This window comes from Athene noctua, chromosome 29, assembly GCF_965140245.1.
Source record: "Athene noctua chromosome 29, bAthNoc1.hap1.1, whole genome shotgun sequence".
In the NCBI taxonomy this organism is placed as follows: Eukaryota; Metazoa; Chordata; class Aves; order Strigiformes; family Strigidae; genus Athene; species Athene noctua.
In genome coordinates, this window is record NC_134065.1 from 4,355,173 (window position 1) to 4,374,319 (window position 19,147).

Genomic DNA, 19,147 nt, shown 5'->3' on the forward strand with positions numbered 1-19,147 from the left:
GCCCTTGACAGTTGCCATGGCGACTAAGCCGGACCCTGGGGGGGGCCGGGGGGGGGGAGAGCGGGGAGTTCACTGGGAGGGGACCTTGGAGCCGGACTGGGGGCACTGGGGCTGCGGGGCAGGACTGGGGCGGGTGTGGGAGAGACTGGGGGAGCACTGGGGGGGTGTGGGGGTGTCAGGACGTGACACAACCGCGTCCCCGGGAACAGCCGGTCCCCAGGAACAGCCGCCCCGAGGACAGGCGGCCACCGGCACCGTCGGTCCCCAGGAACAGCCGGTCCCTGGGCACAATCGGCCATAGGCACAGTCGTCCCTGGGGCACAGTCGCCCCCTCACGCCGTCCCCGGTCACAGTCGCCCCCCTCACGCCGTCCCCGGTCACAGTCGCCCCCTCACGCCGTCCCCGGTCACAGTCGCCCCCCTCACGCCGTCTCTGGCCTTTCCCGGGCTAATTTTAGCCGTCCCACATTCCCAGTTGCTGCCCGGTGCCACCCGCGCCCCCGCCCGGGGCAGCAGCGTTACTGGGACAACTGGGGAGACACTGGAGTGAGGACCAGCCCCCGCCCCCCCAAACTGTCCCCCTGGGGTCACCCCCAGCTCTGGGCAGGGCGGGGGGGGGCTACAGGGGGGACCCAGGTGTCCGGCAGCTCCTCCCCTCCCCCTGCCAAGCCCAGGGGTCAGCGGGGGGGGGGGGCGGATGTCGGGGTCCCCTGACACCCCCGCGGTGGGTGGGGGGGTCAGGAGGGCCCCCGCCCCCCGGCCCGGACACCTGCGTTCCCAGCGCTCGGCCAGGACCCCCCACTGTCCCGGCCGCCTGGGTCCCACGGCCCCCCCCGGGGGGGCGGAGGGGGTTGGGCTAAGGGGGGGGCCCGTGGACACCCCCCGAGACACGACCGGGGCGGGGGGGGTGCGGGAGGAGCCCCCCCAGGATGGGGGGAACCAGAACGGGGGTCCGAGGGGGGGGTCCGCGTCCCGGCAGAAGAGTCCGGAGGGGGGAATGGGGGGGAGGGGGGGCAGTCCCGTCCGGGGGGGGCGGGGGGCGGGCGCGGGGGGGGCCGGCCCGGGCGGGGCCCGGGAGGGTTTTTCTCGGCCGCCGCCGCCGCCGCCCCCCGAGTGCCCCGGGCCGGGAGCAGCGACGGCAGCGCCATGGGCCGAGGGGTGAGTAGGGCCCGTCCCCCCCCGGGGCACCCCCCGACCCCAGTCCCACACCCCCCCCTGCGGGCACCCGCCCGCTGCCGCCCGGCACCTGACCCGGGCACCCCCCATGAGGGGGACACCGCCCCCCCCGGGGCACCCCCCCGTGGGTGCTCCTCCCCCCCCCGGGGTCCCACGGCCCCCCCCATATACCGTGTGTCCCCCCCCGGGGTCCCGGCGCTACCCAGCAGTGACCCCCGACACGCGTGGGCGCCCGCCTGGGTGTCCCCCCCCCCGTGGTGGGGAAGGAATGCGGCGGGGAGGGTCCCCCGTGGTGGGGAAACTGAGGCACGGAGCCGGTGTCCTGTGTCCCCCCCGCCGAGCCCCCCCCCGTGCCCGTGGCCCCGTGCCCGCGGCTGCTCCTCGCCAGGGTCCCCGGTGCCGTGGCAACGGCCGCGGGGGGGCCCTGAGCCGGCGCTGGCGCCTCGCCCAGCACCCCCCGTCCCGCCGGGCCCCCCCCCCGGGCCCCGGGCACCCACCCAAAAGGTGGGGGGACCCCGGAGGATGTGGGACAGAGGGTGTGTCCCCCCCCGGGTGTCCCTCCTGGCAGTGTCCCCAAGGAAATGCCGCGGGGGAGGGACACACAGACACACACCGCCCTGTGCCCCCACCCCCACCCCCCCAAAATCCCGAGGTGCCCCTTCAAGTGTGAAACACCCCCCCCCTCCTCGTGCAAAGCCAAAGTGTCCCCGCGGGGGGGTCCCCAGTGTCCCTTTGGGGGGGGGGGCAGGCAGCGGAGCCCCCCCGTCCCCTCGCCTGGGGGTGCCCCGCGGAGGGGGGGGCTGTGGGTGCCCCCCGTGTCCACGTCCCCGCGGTAACACGACCCCTCCCCTCCCGGCGTTGTTCTTGGCACCGGGGGCCGTTTTCCATGACCGCATCGGCCCCCCCGGCCCCCCCCGGCCCCACGCTGGGGCACCGGCCCCCCCCCGTTCCCCCCCCCCCCGCCTGCTCCTGCCGGCTCCTGCCAACCTCCGGCCGGGCGGGCAGAGCCACCGCGGACGTGCCACCGGCCCTGCCAGCCCCCGGGGACCCCCTGCTGCCGGCAGCGGGGGGGGGACACCGTGTCACCCCCCCCAACCCCCCCGCCAAGGAGAGCGGGCAGGGCTCTGCCTGTCCCCTGCCTGCACCCCCCCAACCCCGCCCTGGCACCCGTGGTGCTGGTGGCGTGTTCCCCGCCCCGGCTGCTGGGGACCCCCCCACGGACACAGTGACCCCTCCCCGGACACAGTGACCCCCCCTGCAGACACAGTGACCCCTCCCAACCACAGTGACCCCCCATGGCCACAGTGCCCCCCCCCATGGGCCACAGTGCCCCCCCCACAGCCACAGTGCCCCCCCCCATGACCCCCCCACCTCCACAGTGACCCTCCCACGGTCACAGTGACCCCCCCATGACCACAGTGACCCCCCCACAGCCACAGTGACCCCCCCCATGGCCACAGTGCCCCCTCCATGGCCCTGGGGACACCCCTATGACCAAAGTTACACCCCCATGACCCCCCCCTACAGCCCTGGTGACGTCCCCACGGCCACAACCCTTGCTGCCACCGCCCCCACCCCCCCCGACACTGCCCCCCACACCTTGGGGACACCCCCGCCCCCCCCCCCCCCCCCCGTGCCCACGCTGCCACCGGTGCCTGCAGTCCCCCCCGTGCCCACGGTGACGCCCCGCACCCTCGATGATGCCGGTGGCCACGGTGACCCCGGTGCTGGCGGTGACCTCCATGCCCACGGTAATGCCCGCGGCGAGGGCCGCGCCGGCCGTGCCCCCCCCCGGCGGCGCCAGCCCAGCGTGCCCACGGGGGGGTCCCGCCTCCCCAGGCCGGCCGGGAGTACTCGCCCGCTGCCACCACCTCGGAGAACGGGGGGGGCAAGAGGAAGCAGAAGGAGAAGGAGCTGGATGAGCTGAAGAAGGAGGTCAACTTGGTGAGGAGGGGGCCGGGGGGCGCGGGGGGGCCTGGCGCTGCTGCGGGTGACGCCGCGGGTGACGCCGCGGGTGACTGTGCCCGCAGGACGACCACCGGCTGTCGCTGGATGAGCTGGGCAGGAAGTACCAGGTGGACTTGTCCCGGGTGAGGCGGCCCCGCGGGCCACCCCCGATGTCACCGACAGCCCCCTGTCCCCTCCTGTCCCCGGGGGTGACACCCAGATGTGCCCCATCCCCTCCTGTCCCCGGGGGTGACACCCAGATGTGCCCCGTCCCCTCCTGTCCCCCCGGGTGACACCCAGATGTGCCCCTGTTCCCTCCGGGTGACACCCAGATGTGCCCCTGTTCCCTCCTGTCCCCGGGGGTGACACCCAGATGTGCCCCATCCCCTCCTGTCCCCCCGAGTGACACCCAGCTCTGTCCCTGTCCCCTCCTCTCCCCGGGGGTGACCCCCAGCCGTGTCTCCCATCCCCTCCCAGCACCCCCCCCCTCCTTTCCCCATGCCCCCCCCTCCCCCAGCCCCCCCCATGTCCCCCTGTCCCCCCTGGGGGTGTCCCCTGGCTCCTGCCGGGTGTCAGCCTGTGCGCGTGTCCCCCCCCAGGGCCTGACCAACGCGCGGGCGGCCGAGATCCTGGTGCAGGACGGCCCCAACGCGCTGACGCCCCCCCCGACCACCCCCGAGTGGGTCAAGTTCTGCCGGCAGCTCTTCGGGGGCTTCTCCATCCTGCTCTGGATCGGCGCCATCCTCTGCTTCCTGGCCTACGGCATCCAGGCCGCCATGGAGGACGAGCCCTCCAACGACAACGTGAGGGGGGGGCGCGGCGGGGGGCGACGGGGACACCGGCACGGCGGGGGGGCGACGGGCACCCCAAGGGGCCTCGCTGGGGATGGCCATGAGGGGGCCACGGGCATCGGGGGGGGCACAGGGATCGCTGGGGATGGGCATGGGGGGGCCACGGGCATCGGGGGGGGCACAGGGATCGCTGGGGATGGGCGTTGGGGGGATTTGGGCGCTGGGGGGGGCACAGGCATTGCAGGAGCACGGGGACCCCTGGAGGGGGGGGTACAAGCACCCTGGGGGGGGGGGGCCAGAGGCACCGTGAGGGCTCAGGGGTGACACAGGCATGTGCCCCCCCTGCCACATACGAGCTCTTGGGGGGGTGTGGATGGGGGGGCACGCGGGGGGTCCCTCCGTGCCCCCCCGGGTGCTGAGGTGCCGCCTGCGCCCCAGCTGTACCTGGGGGTGGTCCTGGCCGCCGTCGTCATCGTCACCGGCTGCTTCTCCTACTACCAAGAGGCCAAAAGCTCCAAGATCATGGACTCCTTCAAGAACATGGTGCCCCAGGTAGGGAGGGGGGCAGCCGGGGGGGTCCCGGGGTGGGTGGGGGGGCCTGGACATCGCTCAGGGTGCCCTGTGCCCCCCCCCCCCCCCGCAGCAAGCGCTGGTGATCCGCGAGGGCGAGAAGATCCAGATCAACGCGGAGAACGTGGTGGTGGGCGACCTGGTGGAGGTGAAGGGGGGGGACCGGGTGCCCGCCGACATGCGCATCATCTCCTCCCACGGCTGCAAGGTGAGGGGCACCCCTGGGTGCCGGGGATGAGGGGGGGGCTGTCCCCAGCCCGCCGTGCCCCCCCCCGGCACCGCCCCGTGTCCCAGGTGGACAACTCGTCGCTGACGGGGGAGTCGGAGCCGCAGACGCGCTCGCCCGAGTTCACCCACGAGAACCCGCTGGAGACCCGCAACATCTGCTTCTTCTCCACCAACTGCGTGGAAGGTGGGTCCCTGCCTGCGCCGGGGGGGGCCCGGGGCTGCGTCACCCCCCCACACACACACCCCCCGTCCTGCCAGGCACCGCGCGCGGCATCGTCATCTCGACGGGGGACCGGACGGTGATGGGGCGCATCGCCTCGCTGGCCTCGGGGCTGGAGGTGGGGCGCACGCCCATCGCCATGGAGATCGAGCACTTCATCCGCCTCATCACCGGCGTCGCCGTCTTCCTCGGCCTCTCCTTCTTCATCCTCTCCCTCATCCTGGGCTACACCTGGCTGGAGGCCGTCATCTTCCTCATCGGCATCATCGTGGCCAACGTCCCCGAGGGGCTGCTGGCCACCGTCACCGTAAGGGCCACCCGGGGGGAGCAGAGGGGTGGGGTGGGGAGGGGGCACTGGTGCTGCTGGGCTGGTGCTGGTGCACCCAGCAATGCTCGGTGCCTGCTGACACCCATGGGTGCCCTCGGACCCCTGTGGGTGCCCTTGGAACCCTGTGGGTACTCCCAGACCCCCCCCTCAGAGCCCCGTGTGTGCCCTCGGAGCCCCGTGGGTACCCTCAGAGCCCCCCCTCGGAGCCCGGTGGCGCCCGCTGAGCCCCGAGGTGCCCCCCAGGTGTGCCTGACGCTGACGGCCAAGCGGATGGCGCGGAAGAACTGCCTGGTGAAGAACCTGGAGGCGGTGGAGACGCTGGGCTCCACCTCCACCATCTGCTCCGACAAGACGGGGACCCTCACCCAGAACCGCATGACCGTGGCCCACATGTGGTTCGACAACCAGATCCACGAGGCCGACACCACCGAGGACCAGTCGGGTGGGTGGCTGGTACCCTGACCCCCCCCCCAGCACCGTCACCCCCCTGAGCACCCCGACCCCAGGATCTCCCCTTTCCCTTGCACCCCCCGGCATCCCATTCCCTGGGGCACCCCCTGCCCTGGGTCCTCAGAGCACCTCTGGGAGAGACGTCGGGGGGGGCCCCGACGCGGCTGACGGGGCCGCCTGTCCCCCAGGTGCCACCTTTGACAAGCGCTCGCCCACCTGGGCCGCGCTGGCTCGCATCGCCGGGCTCTGCAACCGCGCCGTCTTCAAGCCGGGCCAGGAGAACATCTCCATTTCCAAGGTGGGTGGGTGATGACGCCCTCCAGAACCCCCCGAATCCTGCTGAGAGCCGGGGCGGCGCCTGTGCCCCCCCCGGGGTGCCACGCTGAGCACCCCTCCCCGCCGCAGCGCGACACGGCGGGCGACGCCTCGGAGTCGGCGCTGCTGAAGTGCATCCAGCTCTCCTGCGGCTCCGTCAAGAAGATGCGGGACAAGAACCCCAAAGTCAGCGAGATCCCCTTCAACTCCACCAACAAGTACCAGGTCTGCCGGCCCGGCGGCGGCGGGGGGCGGCGGGGGGGGCCTCGGGGGTGCCGCCCCGTGCCAGCGTCCCCGCTGTGCCCGCAGCTCTCCATCCACGAGCGGGAGGAAGACCCCCAGGGGTACCTGCTGGTGATGAAGGGGGCCCCCGAGCGCATCCTGGACCGCTGCTCCCGCATCCTGCTGCAGGGCCAGGAGGTGCCGCTGGACCAGGAGATGCGGGAGGCGTTCCAGAACGCCTACCTGGAGCTGGGGGGGCTGGGGGAGAGGGTCCTGGGTACGTACCGGGGCGCGGGGGGGGGAAACAGGGAATGGGGTGCGCTGGGGCACGTGGAGGGGCGAGGGCGTGGGGGGTGCGGGGACGTGGGGGCACAGGGTGGGGTGATGGGGGATAGGGGGCACACGGGGGATGTGGGGGGACACGGGGGGGCACAGGGGATAGGGCGAAGGATGTGGGGACGAAGGGGCAGGGGGATGCAGAGGATGTGGCAGGGTGGGGAGTGGGAGAATTTGGGGACACAGAACACGGGGGGTGGGACTGTGGGGACACGGGGACAGGGAGGTGTGGGGGGCACTGGTGATGGGGGGCCTGGTCACGGGGGGGACATGGGGGCTGTGGAGGGAACGAGGAGTCCCGGGTGAGGGAAGGGGGTGCCCGGGGGTGCCCGTGGGCGCCTGCACCCCGTCACCCGCCGGCGCCCGCCAGGTTTCTGCCACCTCTACCTGCCCCCGGACAAGTTCCCGCGCGGGTTCAGGTTCGACGCCGACGAGGTCAACTTCCCCACCAGCAACCTCTGCTTCGTGGGGCTCATGTCCATGATCGACCCCCCCCGCGCCGCCGTCCCCGACGCCGTCGGCAAGTGCCGCAGCGCCGGCATCAAGGTGGGACCCCCCCCTGCACCCCCTGACCCCCCCGGCTCCCCCCCAAGCAGGGGTCACCCCTCTGTGCCTGTGTGTCCCCCCCCGAAGGTGATCATGGTGACCGGGGACCACCCCATCACGGCCAAGGCCATTGCCAAGGGCGTGGGCATCATCTCGGAGGGCAACGAGACGGTGGAGGACATCGCCGCGCGCCTCAACATCCCCGTCAGCCAGGTCAACCCGCGGTAGGTGCCGGGGCGGGGGGCGCGGGGGGGGCGGCGGCCCCCGCTGAGGCCGCGCTGCCGCAGGGAGGCCAAGGCCTGCGTGGTGCACGGCTCCGACCTGAAGGACATGAGCGCGGAGCAGCTGGACGAGATCCTCAAGAACCACACGGAGATCGTCTTCGCCCGCACGTCCCCGCAGCAGAAGCTCATCATCGTCGAGGGCTGCCAGCGCCAGGTGCCCCCTCCCGTCCCCTGCTGCCCCCTGCCCCTGCCCCACGCTGTCCCCGCGCCCCGTGGTGTGCCCATCCCCACGCACCGTGGTGCCACCTTCCCTGTGCCCCACCTTGTCCCCATCCCTGTGCCCCAGGACGTCCCCGTGCCCCGTGGTGTCCCTGTGCCCCTTAATGTCCCCATCCCTGTGCCCCTTGATGCCCCTTTCCCCCTACCCCCAGGTCCCTGGCTGTCCCCCTGCCCCATGGTGTCCCCATCCCTCTCCCCGTGCCCCATGCTGTCCCTGTGTCCCTTTGATGTCCCCGTGCCCCTTAATGTCCCATCCCCACGCACCATGGTGCCACTTCCTCTGTGCCCCGCCTTGTCCCCTCCCCGTGCCCTTGGTGTCCCCATCCCTGTGCCCCTTGATGTCCCCTCCCCATACCCCATGGTGCCTCTTTCCCCCTCCCCGAGTTCCGCTGCCAGTCCCACAGTGTCCCCGTCCCCTGCCCGTGTCACCCCGGTGACTGACACCCCCCGTGTCCCCAGGGCGCCATCGTGGCGGTGACAGGGGACGGGGTGAACGACTCCCCCGCGCTGAAGAAGGCCGACATCGGCATCGCCATGGGCATCGCCGGCTCCGACGTCTCCAAGCAGGCGGCTGACATGATCCTCCTCGACGACAACTTCGCCTCCATCGTCACCGGCGTGGAGGAAGGTCGGGGACGGGCCAGCGGGGACCCTGGGGAGGGACATGGGGGGGCCCCAGGTGACGCCCATCCCCGTCCCCGCAGGCCGCCTGATCTTTGACAACCTGAAGAAGTCCATCGCCTACACCCTGACCAGCAACATCCCCGAGATCACGCCCTTCCTCCTCTTCATCATCGCCAACATCCCCCTGCCCCTGGGCACCGTCACCATCCTCTGCATCGACCTGGGCACCGACATGGTGAGGACGGGGCGGGGGGCGGACGGGGGGCGATGGGGGGGACGGGGGGGGGACAGGGGGTGACGGACGCCCCCCCCAGGTCCCCGCCATCTCGCTGGCCTACGAGGCGGCCGAGAGCGACATCATGAAGCGGCAGCCCCGGAACCCCCGGACCGACAAGCTGGTGAACGAGCGGCTGATCAGCATGGCCTACGGGCAGATCGGTGAGGGGGGGCGCCCCGGGGACACCCCCAGCTGCCGTCGGGCACAGTGTGACCCCCGGGCCCCCAGTAGTGACCCCATGGCACCCGCTTGAGGTATCAAGGGGCACCCCAGGACCTGCCGGTGATGCCAAGTGATCGCCCCCCACCCCCCAACTGGCACCCGCAGCCCTGCGTGACCCCGGGGCACCCACTGGTGACAGTGGAGCCCCCACCAGTGACCCCAGAGCCCCGCGGCCCTTGGGGTGCCACTCCGGGGGTGCCCATCCCTGATCCCGGGGGCCCTGATCCCTTCTCTGGGGTACCCGTGTGCCGACCCTGGGGTGCTGAGCCCCAATCCTGGGGGTGCTGATTCTTGATTCTGGGGTGCCCATCCCTGATCCCGGGGGTGCTGCTCCCTGATTGCGGGGTGCTGATCCCCGATCCCTGGGGTGCTGATCCCGGGGGTGCTGAGCCCCAGTCCTGGGGGTGCTGATCCCTTCTCCGGGGTGCCCATCCCTGCTCTTGGGGGTACCCCGGGGATCAGCACGATCCTGGGGTGTTGCTCCCTGATCCCGGGGTGCCCATGCCCGCCCCCGGGGGTGCTGCGCCCCACTCCCAGGGGTGTCTGTCCCCAATCGCGGGGTGCCCCGTCCCGCAGGGATGATCCAGGCGCTGGGCGGTTTCTTCACCTACTTCGTGATCCTGGCGGAGAACGGGTTCCTGCCCGGGACGCTGGTGGGCATCCGCCTGGCCTGGGACGACCGCTCCACCAACGACCTGGAGGACTCCTACGGCCAGGAGTGGGTGAGCGGCGCCTCGCACGCCCCTCGTGCACCCTCTCACACCCCTCGCGCCCCCCTCACACCCACTCGTGCGCCCGCCTTGGCACAGCTCTGCTCCGCTCGCGCAGAGGCTTTGCACGAGCGCGCGGGCACACGCGGGTGTCAGTGAGCTGGGCGGGTGTGTGTGTGCGTGCACACGAGCGTGCCCTAAGCGTGCCCCCCCCCGGCCCAGACCTACGAGCAGCGGAAGGTGGTGGAGTTCACGTGCCACACGGCGTTCTTCGCCAGCATCGTGGTGGTGCAATGGGCCGACCTCATCATCTGCAAGACCCGGCGCAACTCCGTCTTCCAGCAGGGCATGAAGTGGGTCCCCCACAGCCCCCCTGGGTGCCCCCCCAGCCCCTTGGGTCCCCTCCAGCACCTGTGGGTGCCCCCCCATCATCCCTGAGTGCCCCCCCCCCCCCCAGCCCCTGTGGGTGACCCTAAGCACCTGTGGGTGCTCCCCCAGTCCCCATGGGTCCCTGTCAGCACCTGTGGGTGCCCCCCAGACTACGTGGATGCCCCCCAGCACCCCTGGGTGCCCCCCAGCACCTGTGGGTGACCCCCAGACTACGTGGGTGCCCCCCCAGCACCCCTGGGTGACCCCCAGCATCTGTGGGTGCCCCCCCCAGCCCCCATGGGTGCCGCCAAGCTCCTGTGGGTGCCCCCAAGCCTCCGCGGGTCCTCCCCAGCACCCCTGGGTGCCCCCCCAGCACCCCTGGGTGCCTCCCATCCCCCGTGGGCAGCCCCCCCACCCCTTTGCCTTGCACCCCCGCAGGAACAAGATCCTGATCTTCGGGCTGCTGGAGGAGACGGCGCTGGCGGCGTTCCTCTCCTACTGCCCCGGCATGGGGGTGGCCCTGCGCATGTACCCCCTCAAGTGAGTCCGGGGGGGCCGTACCCCGGCCCTGCTCACCCCCCGCCCCGCCCCCATGGGTGCCCCCCTGCTAATTCTAACACCCCCCCCCCCCCCCAGGGTCACCTGGTGGTTCTGCGCTTTCCCCTACAGCCTCCTCATCTTCGCCTACGACGAGGTGCGGAAGCTCATCCTGCGCCGCTACCCCGGCGGTGAGTGTGCCCCCCCCCGAAAACATCCCCCCCCTCCCCAGGGTGGGCATCGCGCGCCCCCCATTTGGGTTACAGCCCCCCCCCGAACCCCCCACTCTATGCTCTACCCCCAGACCCCCGCCTTTTTGAACATCCCAAAGTCATCACCACCCCCCCCCAGAGTGACCACTGGTCCCCCCCGCACTGGCACAGCCCCTTGAGCCCCCCCCAACTCGATCCCTTGCCCCCCCCCCCGCCCAGCAGATGTTACACCCCAAACCCACCCTCAGGGCTGGCAGCTGCACCCAAAGGAGTGGGGGGGCACGGGGGGGGGGGGGGGGAGGTCTTAGGGGATACTTGGAGAAGGTGGGGGCACCCCCGGGGGGGGGGAAACCCAGGGAAGTGGGGGGGGGGGGGGGGGGCATCCAAGAGGCATGGAGAGCCCCCAAGGGGGGGACACAAGGAAGTGGGGAGCCCCCGTGGGAAAAGGGGACGCCAAGAGGAGGTGGGGTGGGGGGGGACACCCGGGGGGGGCTGGGGGCACCCCCATCTGCCCCCCCCCCTTCCCAACGCCTGTGCCCTTGCAGGCTGGGTGGAGAAGGAGACCTACTACTAAGTGCCTGTGTGGGCCCCCCCCGGCCCCCCTCCCCAAACCCTGCACCCCCGTACTAACCCCGGGGCCTGGCACTGCCGGGGGGACCCAGGAGTGCCGGGGGGGCACCCTCTGCTCCCCCCACGGGGCATCCAGACCCCCCCCCTTTCAGAGCAATAAAACAGTTTAACCCCTTCGTGCCCTCGTCTGTGCTGGCGGGGGGCGGGGGGCATATGGGGGGATAATCAATAACCCACTGCCCCCCCCCAGCCCCCCGCGGGTGCCCCTTTTCCCTGCCTGGGTCCCCGTCCTGCGGGGAGGGGGGGCTGGGGGTGCCCCGGCTGTGCTGAGTCAGCAGCGCGGGGCTGGGGGGGGCTCGGGGGGGGCTCTGGGCGGGGGGGGCGCGGGGTCCGGCCCCGCTCGGGTTTCGCCAGCGAGGTTTCGGTGTCACCCGGGTTAAAAATAAGGACCCGAGTCAGGGTCACCCGAAACCGGGGGGGGGCCGGACCCCCCCGCGCCCTCTGGCAGCCGTGCGGGGGGGTCCCGGGGTCCCACGGACTCGTCCTGGGGGAAGAAGCTCCCTCCCCATCCCCGGGGGTGTCCAGGGGGGGTCTGACACCACACCCCCCCCCCAACCCGGGGGGGATCCACTTCTGTCACCGGGGGACGGAGGTGACAAAGTCCCGCGTGTCCCGGCCCCCCCCCCGCGACGGAGACGGGGGCCGCGGGGTTGGGGGGGGGGTCCCCGTCGGCCCCAACCCAGAGCTGGGTCCCCTCCAGCGCCGGGGAGGGTGGGATGGGGGTACCCGGACACCCCCACCCCCCCCGCGATGCCCCCAGCTCTGCCCTGTCCCTGTTCCCAACCCGGGGGGGGGAGCGGCCACCCGGGGGTCCCCAGCACCCACTGGGGACTGGCCCCCCCGCGCCCCCCCGTCCCCGCCGTATCCCTGGGGCCGGCGCTGGTGAGCCCAGGTTCGGATCATTATTTTTAGCCCCCCCGGGCCCCCCCCCGCCGGCGGCTCCTCTTTCCTTCCTTAATATGGAGCCGGAGCGGGGCGGGAGGGGGCAGGGCCGGGCTGGGGGGAGGAAAGGGGGTGCAGGGGGCGTCAGGGTGCCGCTGTGCCCCCCCCTTTGTGCACTTTGGGGCTGGGACGGGCCCTGTGTCCATCTGTCCTCGGCCGTGTCTGTCTGTCCCCTCCCGGCACGGCTGGAAGGGGCCATGTCTGTCCGTGTTCCCCCCCCCCCCCCCCCGGGCCGTGTCTGTCCGTGTGTCCCCCCCCCCGGGGCCGTGTCTGTCCGTGTGTCCCCCCCGGGCCAGGCAGGGGCTGTGTCCGTCCCTGTGCTGGGGCTGTTGGTCCCATCCGGGCTGTGTCTGTCTGTCTGTCCTGGGACACGTCTGTCCCCCTCGGGCTGTTGTCAGGCCCAGGAGCTGTCTGTCTGTCTGTCTGTCCGTCCCAGGGACTGTCTGTCCATCCCTGCTTGTCCGTGAGTCCCATCCCCATCTGCCCGTCTGTCTGTCCAGGTGGACACACGGACGGGGACGGACACACGGACAGGGATGGGCCTGGGGGGGGCGCTGGTGCTGCTGGTTCTGGGGACCGCCCCCCCCCCCCCCGGCCTGCCTCGGCCTCTCGGGGGGGGCCAGGGTGCCCCGGGGACAGGTTGCCAGGGGAGGTGGTTGCCAGGGGGAGGTGGTTGCCATGGGAGGTGGTTGCCAGGGGGAGGTGGTTGCCAGGGGAGGTGGTTGCCAGGGGAGGTGGTTGCCAGGGGGAGGTGGTTGCCAGGGGAGGTGGTTGCCATGGGAGGTGGTTGCCAGGGGGAGGTGGTTGCCAGGGGGAGGTCGTTGCCATGGGAGGTGGTTGCCAGGGGAGGTGGTTGCCAGGGGAGGTGGTTGCCAGGGGGAGGTGGTTGCCAGGGGGAGGTGGTTGCCAGGGGAGGTGGTTGCCAGGGGAGGTGGTTGCCATGGGAGGTGGTTGCCAGGGGGAGGTGGTTGCCAGGGGGAGGTGGTTGCCAGGGGAGGTGGTTGCCAGGGGGAGGTCGTTGCCATGGGAGGTGGTTGCCAGGGGGAGGTGGTTGCCAGGGGAGGTGGTTGCCAGGGGGAGGTGGTTGCCAGGGGAGGTGGTTGCCATGGGAGGTGGTTGCCAGGGGAGGTGGTTGCCATGGGAGGTGGTTGCCATGGGAGGTGGTTGCCAGGGGAGGTGGTTGCCATGGGAGGTGGTTGCCAGGGGAAGTGGTTGCCATGGGAGGTGGTTGCCAGGGGAGGTGGTTGCCAGGGGAGGTGGTTGCCATGGGGACAGGTTGCCATGGGGACAGGTTGCCGGGGAGGTGACTGCCAGGGCAGCCGCAGCCTCGGGGATGGGGATTCCCGGGGCCGGGAGGGGCCCCCCCGGTGCACAGCGGGGCCGGAGCCCCCCCCCCAGCGCTTTGCCCCGGGGGTCCCGCCGGGGGGGGGGGCAGGGCAGAGTTAAGGCCCGGGCGCTGTCGGGATGTTCCGAAGCCTTAATCCCCCCCCCGGGATCAAACGCTCCCCCCCCGCCGCGGCCTCAATTCCGCGGGAGATGGGGGGGACCCTCGGCGCCCCCCCCGCCCAGAGGTGCCGGCGCTGTCGGGGGCGGGGGGGGCTCAGCCTGTGCCCCCCCCCAGCCGCTGCACCCCCACTGAGCAGCCCCCCCGGCAGAGCCTGCGGAGGCGGGGGGGCAGCGAATCGGGGGTGGGTTTTGGGGTGTCCTATCACCTTGACCATCCCCGGGAGCCCCCCCCCCCCCCCCGTGGACCCCCTCCCGTGTCATCTTCCCGGGGGGGGGGGAAATCCACATTGTGGCCTTCGCAGAGGAGGATGATCAGGCTGAGGGGGGGGTCCAGGGGCTCAGGGGGGGTCTGGGGGGGGGTTCCAACGCCCCTCACCCCTTTTCTCCCCCCCCCGTGGAACTGGAGATGGGTTGGGGGGGGTCCCCTGCCCCCCCCAGCCCCGGTGTCCCCCGATGTGGCTCTTTCCTGAGATGGGGGGGGGGGGGGGGGAAGAGGGGAGGAGCCACCCACTCAGACCACGCCCACACCGCCCCGCCCCGTTAAGCCCCGCCCACCCCCGCGCCCCTCCCCGCCGCCTCAGAGCGGCAGCACCGAGACACCGAGCGGCCGCACCGGCACCGCCACCGCCACCGGCACCGCCCCAGCCGGCCGGTAAGTGCGGGTCGATGCGAGAAACGGCGGGGGGGGGGTCCCCCACACCCTTATTTCACCCCCAACATCCTCAACAAACCTCCCCGGGACCGGGATCGGGAACCGGGACCGGATGGAGGCGGCGGCCGCCGCCTCCATCCGGTCCCGGTTCCCGATCCCGGTCCCGACATTCGCGGTGCGGGGGGGCTGCTAATAACCCCCGGTAAAAAGCACTCTGTGTGTGTGTCCCCCCCTCCGTGATGCCCCTCCCGTGGTCAGGAAGGGGTTAATAGCCCCTCCGGTAATCCCGGGGGGTGCCAGACACACCCCCCCCCCCCAATACCGAACCCCCCCCCCCCGCGGGTCCCGCCTTCCACTTCCCCTTTCGCTCCCGTGGGGGGGGCCCGAACCCGTGACCCGCGGGGGCGAAAGGGGAGGGGGTGTGTGTGTGTGTGTGTGTGTCCCGGTGCCACCCAGTTCTCCCAGTGCCGCCCAGTACCAGCGGATGCCACCCGTGTGCCCCCCACCCCTACACTTCAACCCTTTAAATCGCCCCCCCCCCCCCCCCCCCGGTGGGTGTTCGGGGTCCTGAGGAACGGCGGGGGGGGTGGGGTGAGGAGGTCACGCGCGCCAGGGCCGGGCTGGGCCCAACTGGGGCCAAACTGGGGCCAAACTGGGCCGTGGCGGTAGCGGAGCCGCCTCTTCCGCCCCGCGGCTCCGGGACGGGGAGGGCTGGGCCGAGAAAGGGGGGGGGGGGGCACGATTCATTGTTGCCCCCCCCCCGGCTACACCCCGTTCCACGGCCCCGCGTGGGGAAAAGGCGGGGCGCGGGGGGGGGGCACCCAGATGTGCCCCAGATGTGGGATGTGCGGGGATGCTGCTGCGGGCGGGGCCGCCGGGACGCGGGTGGGACCCCCCCCCCCCTCGCCGTGGGACCCCCCCCTCGCCGTTGGACCCCCCCCCCTCCGCGGCGAGACGGGGCCGTGTCCGTGGGGCTGGGGCGTGACTCTGTTTCCCCGGGGGGGGGGCGGGCGGGCCGGTCCGCGCTGCTCCCCGCGGCACAAAGGCCCCTTGTCCCGTCGGGGCTGCGGGGGGGGGGGGGCGCGGGGGGGTCCGTTCTCCCCGTCCCGCGATCGCACCCACCCCAAAATCACGCGGGGGGGGGGGGAAGGGGATGGGAGGAGCCGCCCCCCCCCCCCCCCCCGCCGCACCTGGCCGGAGCGGGGGAGACAAAAGCGGGAAGGAACCGGCCCACCCGTGTCCTGCCCCCCCGCCGTGTCCGGGCCCCCCCCGCGGCGGGATTAGACACCCCCCACCCCCCCTCACCGCCCCCCGCCCGCCCCTGTGAATGGGCCCCCGTGGGGCCACGCCCCTCCTGAATATTCATGAGGTGCTTTGCATGGCAAGAGTGAATGGGGGGGTCCCTCGGGGGCCGGGGGGGGGGGTTCTGGGCATCCGCCCCCCCCCTCCAACACACACACACACACCCCCCCGGGGGGGCGCGGGGGGACCCGGCGGGCCTGGGAACGGGCAGACGGTCACGGGGGGGGTGGGGTGGGGTGGTGGGGTCCCCGCCCCCAAACCCCCCCCCCCCATCACCCCCCCTCTGCCCCCCCCCGCCCGGAAGGACCCGGCGTCCGGGCCAAGGGCTGAGTCATCGGCGGCCTTAAAGGGGCCGGACACGGCTGGGACACGCGTGTGCGCGGGGGGGGGCACACGCGTGTGAGTGCGAGCGTGAGTGTGAGTGTGAGTGCGAGCGTGGGCGCTGCGGGGGAGGGGGGGGGGGAGCGTCAGCCTGTGCCGGTGTGTGCGGGGGGTGTTGGGGGGGCGGGGGGGGGGGGTGTTTACGGGTGTAGGCACGCGTGTGCGGGTGCGGGTGCGTGTGCGGGGGGGGGGTGTGTGGTGTGTGCGCGGGGGGGGTGTGTGTGTGTGTGTGCGCATGCGTGCACGTGCCGGGGGTGAGTAGCAGCGTGTCTGTGTCCGTCTGTCCCGTGTCCCCCCCCCTCGCCGTGTCCGTGTGGCCCACGTGGGGTGCCCGGGTCCGTGTCCCCCCCCCGCGGGTGCCGGGACACGGGGCAGTCGGGTGTTGTCATCGCCACGGCGACCGCATCCTCGGGGTGGGTGGCAGCCGTCGCCATGGCAACCGAGGCGCAACAGGAGATGGGGGGGGACACACAGAGCGTGACCCACCCCCAGCCGTGACCCCCTCCACACACAGAGCCACCCCCATGCGCAGGGTGCCCCGAGCCACGGGGGGGTGTGTCTGTGGCGCGGGGGGGTCACACCGTGCGATGGGGGGGTCTGTGCGAGGGCAGGACGCAACAGGGGGGTCCCTGCACAGCCGGCACCGTGCAAGGGGGGGGGTGTTTGTGCAAGGCCAGAGTGCGTGTGGCCGGGGGGGCGGGGCGGGCGCAGGGGGGGTCACACGGAGCAGAGCGGCCGCCGCCAGCGCCTGGCGGGTCCCCCCCGTCCCTGTCACATCCCGTGAGCGTCACATGAGTCACGGGCCAGCGGAGCCCGGCTGGCGCCGCGGCCGTGGGGTGGGGGCGCAGGGGTGCCGAGGCCGGGCAGCTCGTGACGCGGGTGGGGCGCAGCCATGGCCGAGTACCGCAGTTTGCTGGAGGAGCTGGCGCAGAACATCACGGCCGAGGACCTGGAGCAGCTCAAGTCGGCCTGCAAGGAGGACATCCCCAGCGAGGAGAGCGAGGCCATCGCCACCAGCCACCACTGGTTCGCCTTCCTCGAGAAGCACAGCAAGCTGGACAGGGGTGAGCCCCCCCGGATCCCCCCCGGCCCCCGCCACTGTCCCCATCGCGGCCTGGCCCTGCGTCTGGGCCCCATCCCTGCTCCTGCCCCCCCCGGCCCCTGTCCCGCGCTCTGGTCCCCATCCCAGTCCCCGTCCTTGTCCCCTGCCCCAGTCCCCGTCCCTCTGCCTGTCCCCTGTGGTCCCCATCCCAGTCCCTGCTCTGTCACCTCCCCCTGTCCCCCCCCCCCAGCCCATGTCCCGCTCTCAGGTCCCCTCGTTCCCATCCCCTGGGATCGTTGCTCCCCGTGACACCCCCGCGTCCCCCTTCGCCGTGCAGCGGGGGGGCCCAGCACGTGTCCCCGTCCCTGTCCCCCCGCCGCAGACAACCTGTCCTACATCGAGCACATCTTCGAGATCTCGCGCCGCCCCGACCTGCTGACCATGGTGGTGCAGTACCGCACCCAGGTGCTCAAGATCTCCGAGGAGGACGAGGTGGACACGAAGCTCACCCGCATCCCCAGCGCCAAGAAGTACAAGGGTGAGCCCCCCCCCGCGGGCACAGGGACACACACACCGCCCCCCCCCCCAGCCCCAGGGCAGTCCCTCTGGCTCAGGGAGAGGGGGGGGGACACGCCCCCCTGACGCCCCCCCGTGTCTCGGCAGACATCATCCGGCAGCCCTCGGAAGAGGAGATCATCAAACTGGCCCCCCCGCCCAAGAAAGCCTGAGGGGGGGTGAGGAGGAGGAGGAGGAGGAAGGCTGTGCCCCCCCCCCCCCGCCCTGTGTCCCCCTGCCACCTCTCCGGCCCCGGGGGTCGCGAGCAGGTGGGGGGGGGCAGCACGGTCACTAACAAAGTCTTAACGCCCCCCCCGGGGCCGGGGCGGCTCTGCGTGTGCGTGTGCGTGTGCGTGTGCGCGTGTGTTCGGGGGGGCGGGGGGCGCTTTGCTATTCCCAGGGGCCCCCCCCAACCCCGAGCCCTCACTGGGAGGGGAACAGAAGGAACAGGGACCCCCCCTCTCCGGTCCAGGGTGTGGCAGGGAGGGGTGACAGGCACCGGGACCACCCCCACCCCAACGCCGGGGGGGGGACGGGGCTGGGGACCCAAGTGAGCGTCGCGGGGGGGGCGCAGGGACGAAGGACAGGGCAGGTCGGGAGGGAGGTGAGCGGTAGGGCTGAGCTGGGGGGGGGGGGGTCCTTTGCTGACCCCCCCGGCAGGCTGGAGGATGGCGTGAGTTTGTCAGGCCTCAACCCCACAGGGGTGTTAAGGGGGGGGGGGGGCACATCTGCAGTGTCGTCCCCCCCCGCCCAGGGGCTGCGGTGGGTGGGGGGATGAGGAGGTGACATGGGGGGGGTGCGAGGCAGTGGGAGCCCCTGTGCAGGGCGGTGATGTTCGAGGGGGGGACCCCAACCCCACAGACCCCCCCCAGACACTGGGGGAATCTCCACTGGAAGGACCCCCCCAAACCCCCAGTTTGGTTGGGGGGGGGGGGCAGAAGTGGCAGCTCCCCCCCTCCCCCTAAACGAGTCAGACTGATTTGGGGGGGGGGGGTGGATCCTTCCAGCCTCCCCCAGTGCCATATTGGGAGGGGGGGGGGGCTCTGGACTGGGAAAACAGGCACAGCCCCCACTAGTGTGTGCGTGGGGGGGGCGGGGGGTGTCTGGGGTTCAGCTCTAGCTACTAACCCTGGGGGGGGGGGGCTAGCGAGGGGGGGCACCGGAGAGAGTATATGTTAATATATTTTATTTAATAAAAGCTAAAACCCGCAGAGCGCCTGTGTGCGGCCGCCGGCTCTTGTGTGTCCCCCCCCCCGGTGTGTGTGTGTGTGTCCCCCCCCCTCCTCTATTTATTGTCTCCGGGACAGGGACCACATTAATTTTCCAATTTTCCTCAAAAAAAAAAAACCAAACTGTGTCTTTTGTTACAAAATGACTGTTTGGGACACCCCCCCCACCCCCCCCGAGATGCTGGAGGGGGGGGGGCGGGATGGGTGACACACCGGTGTCCCCCAACCCCTGGGGGGACCCTCCCTGCTCCCTCACCCCCCCCGACCGTGCTGACTGTGTACAGATCTCTCATAAACAGACGGAGATGAAAAGCTGCTCTCGAGGG

The 19,147-nt window shown here is 72.3% G+C and overlaps 2 protein-coding genes across 4 annotated transcripts; both read left to right on the plus strand.

The window, feature by feature from the left end:
* The first annotated feature begins 1,116 nt into the window (after nt 1-1,116).
* LOC141971542 (sodium/potassium-transporting ATPase subunit alpha-2) lies at nt 1,117-11,319 on the plus strand. Of its 2 annotated transcripts, XM_074928956.1 has the most exons (24): nt 1,126-1,157; nt 2,837-2,926; nt 3,015-3,119; nt 3,206-3,265; nt 3,722-3,925; nt 4,352-4,465; nt 4,557-4,691; nt 4,778-4,895; nt 4,970-5,238; nt 5,503-5,701; nt 5,898-6,007; nt 6,115-6,249; nt 6,334-6,523; nt 6,953-7,128; nt 7,216-7,352; nt 7,416-7,566; nt 8,091-8,259; nt 8,336-8,490; nt 8,570-8,693; nt 9,331-9,476; nt 9,687-9,817; nt 10,272-10,373; nt 10,470-10,561; nt 11,128-11,319. In XM_074928956.1, exons 2-24 carry the CDS (start codon nt 2,873-2,875, stop codon nt 11,154-11,156), a joined length of 3,105 nt encoding a protein of 1,034 aa, XP_074785057.1. In that variant the 5' UTR covers nt 1,126-1,157; nt 2,837-2,872; the 3' UTR covers nt 11,157-11,319. The 2 variants fall into 2 exon arrangements, with proteins under 2 accessions (XP_074785058.1, XP_074785057.1); XM_074928957.1 differs by lacking the exon at nt 2,837-2,926 and having other exon boundaries at nt 1,117-1,157.
* Nucleotides 11,320-14,216: 2,897 nt separating this feature from the next.
* On the plus strand, nt 14,217-19,136 carry PEA15 (proliferation and apoptosis adaptor protein 15). Of its 2 annotated transcripts, XM_074928753.1 has the most exons (4): nt 14,217-14,312; nt 16,886-17,059; nt 17,420-17,575; nt 17,701-19,136. In XM_074928753.1, exons 2-4 carry the CDS (start codon nt 16,888-16,890, stop codon nt 17,763-17,765), a joined length of 393 nt encoding a protein of 130 aa, XP_074784854.1. In that variant the 5' UTR covers nt 14,217-14,312; nt 16,886-16,887; the 3' UTR covers nt 17,766-19,136. The 2 variants fall into 2 exon arrangements, with proteins under 2 accessions (XP_074784854.1, XP_074784855.1); XM_074928754.1 differs by lacking the exon at nt 14,217-14,312 and having other exon boundaries at nt 16,888-16,993.
* Nucleotides 19,137-19,147: the final 11 nt, after the last annotated feature.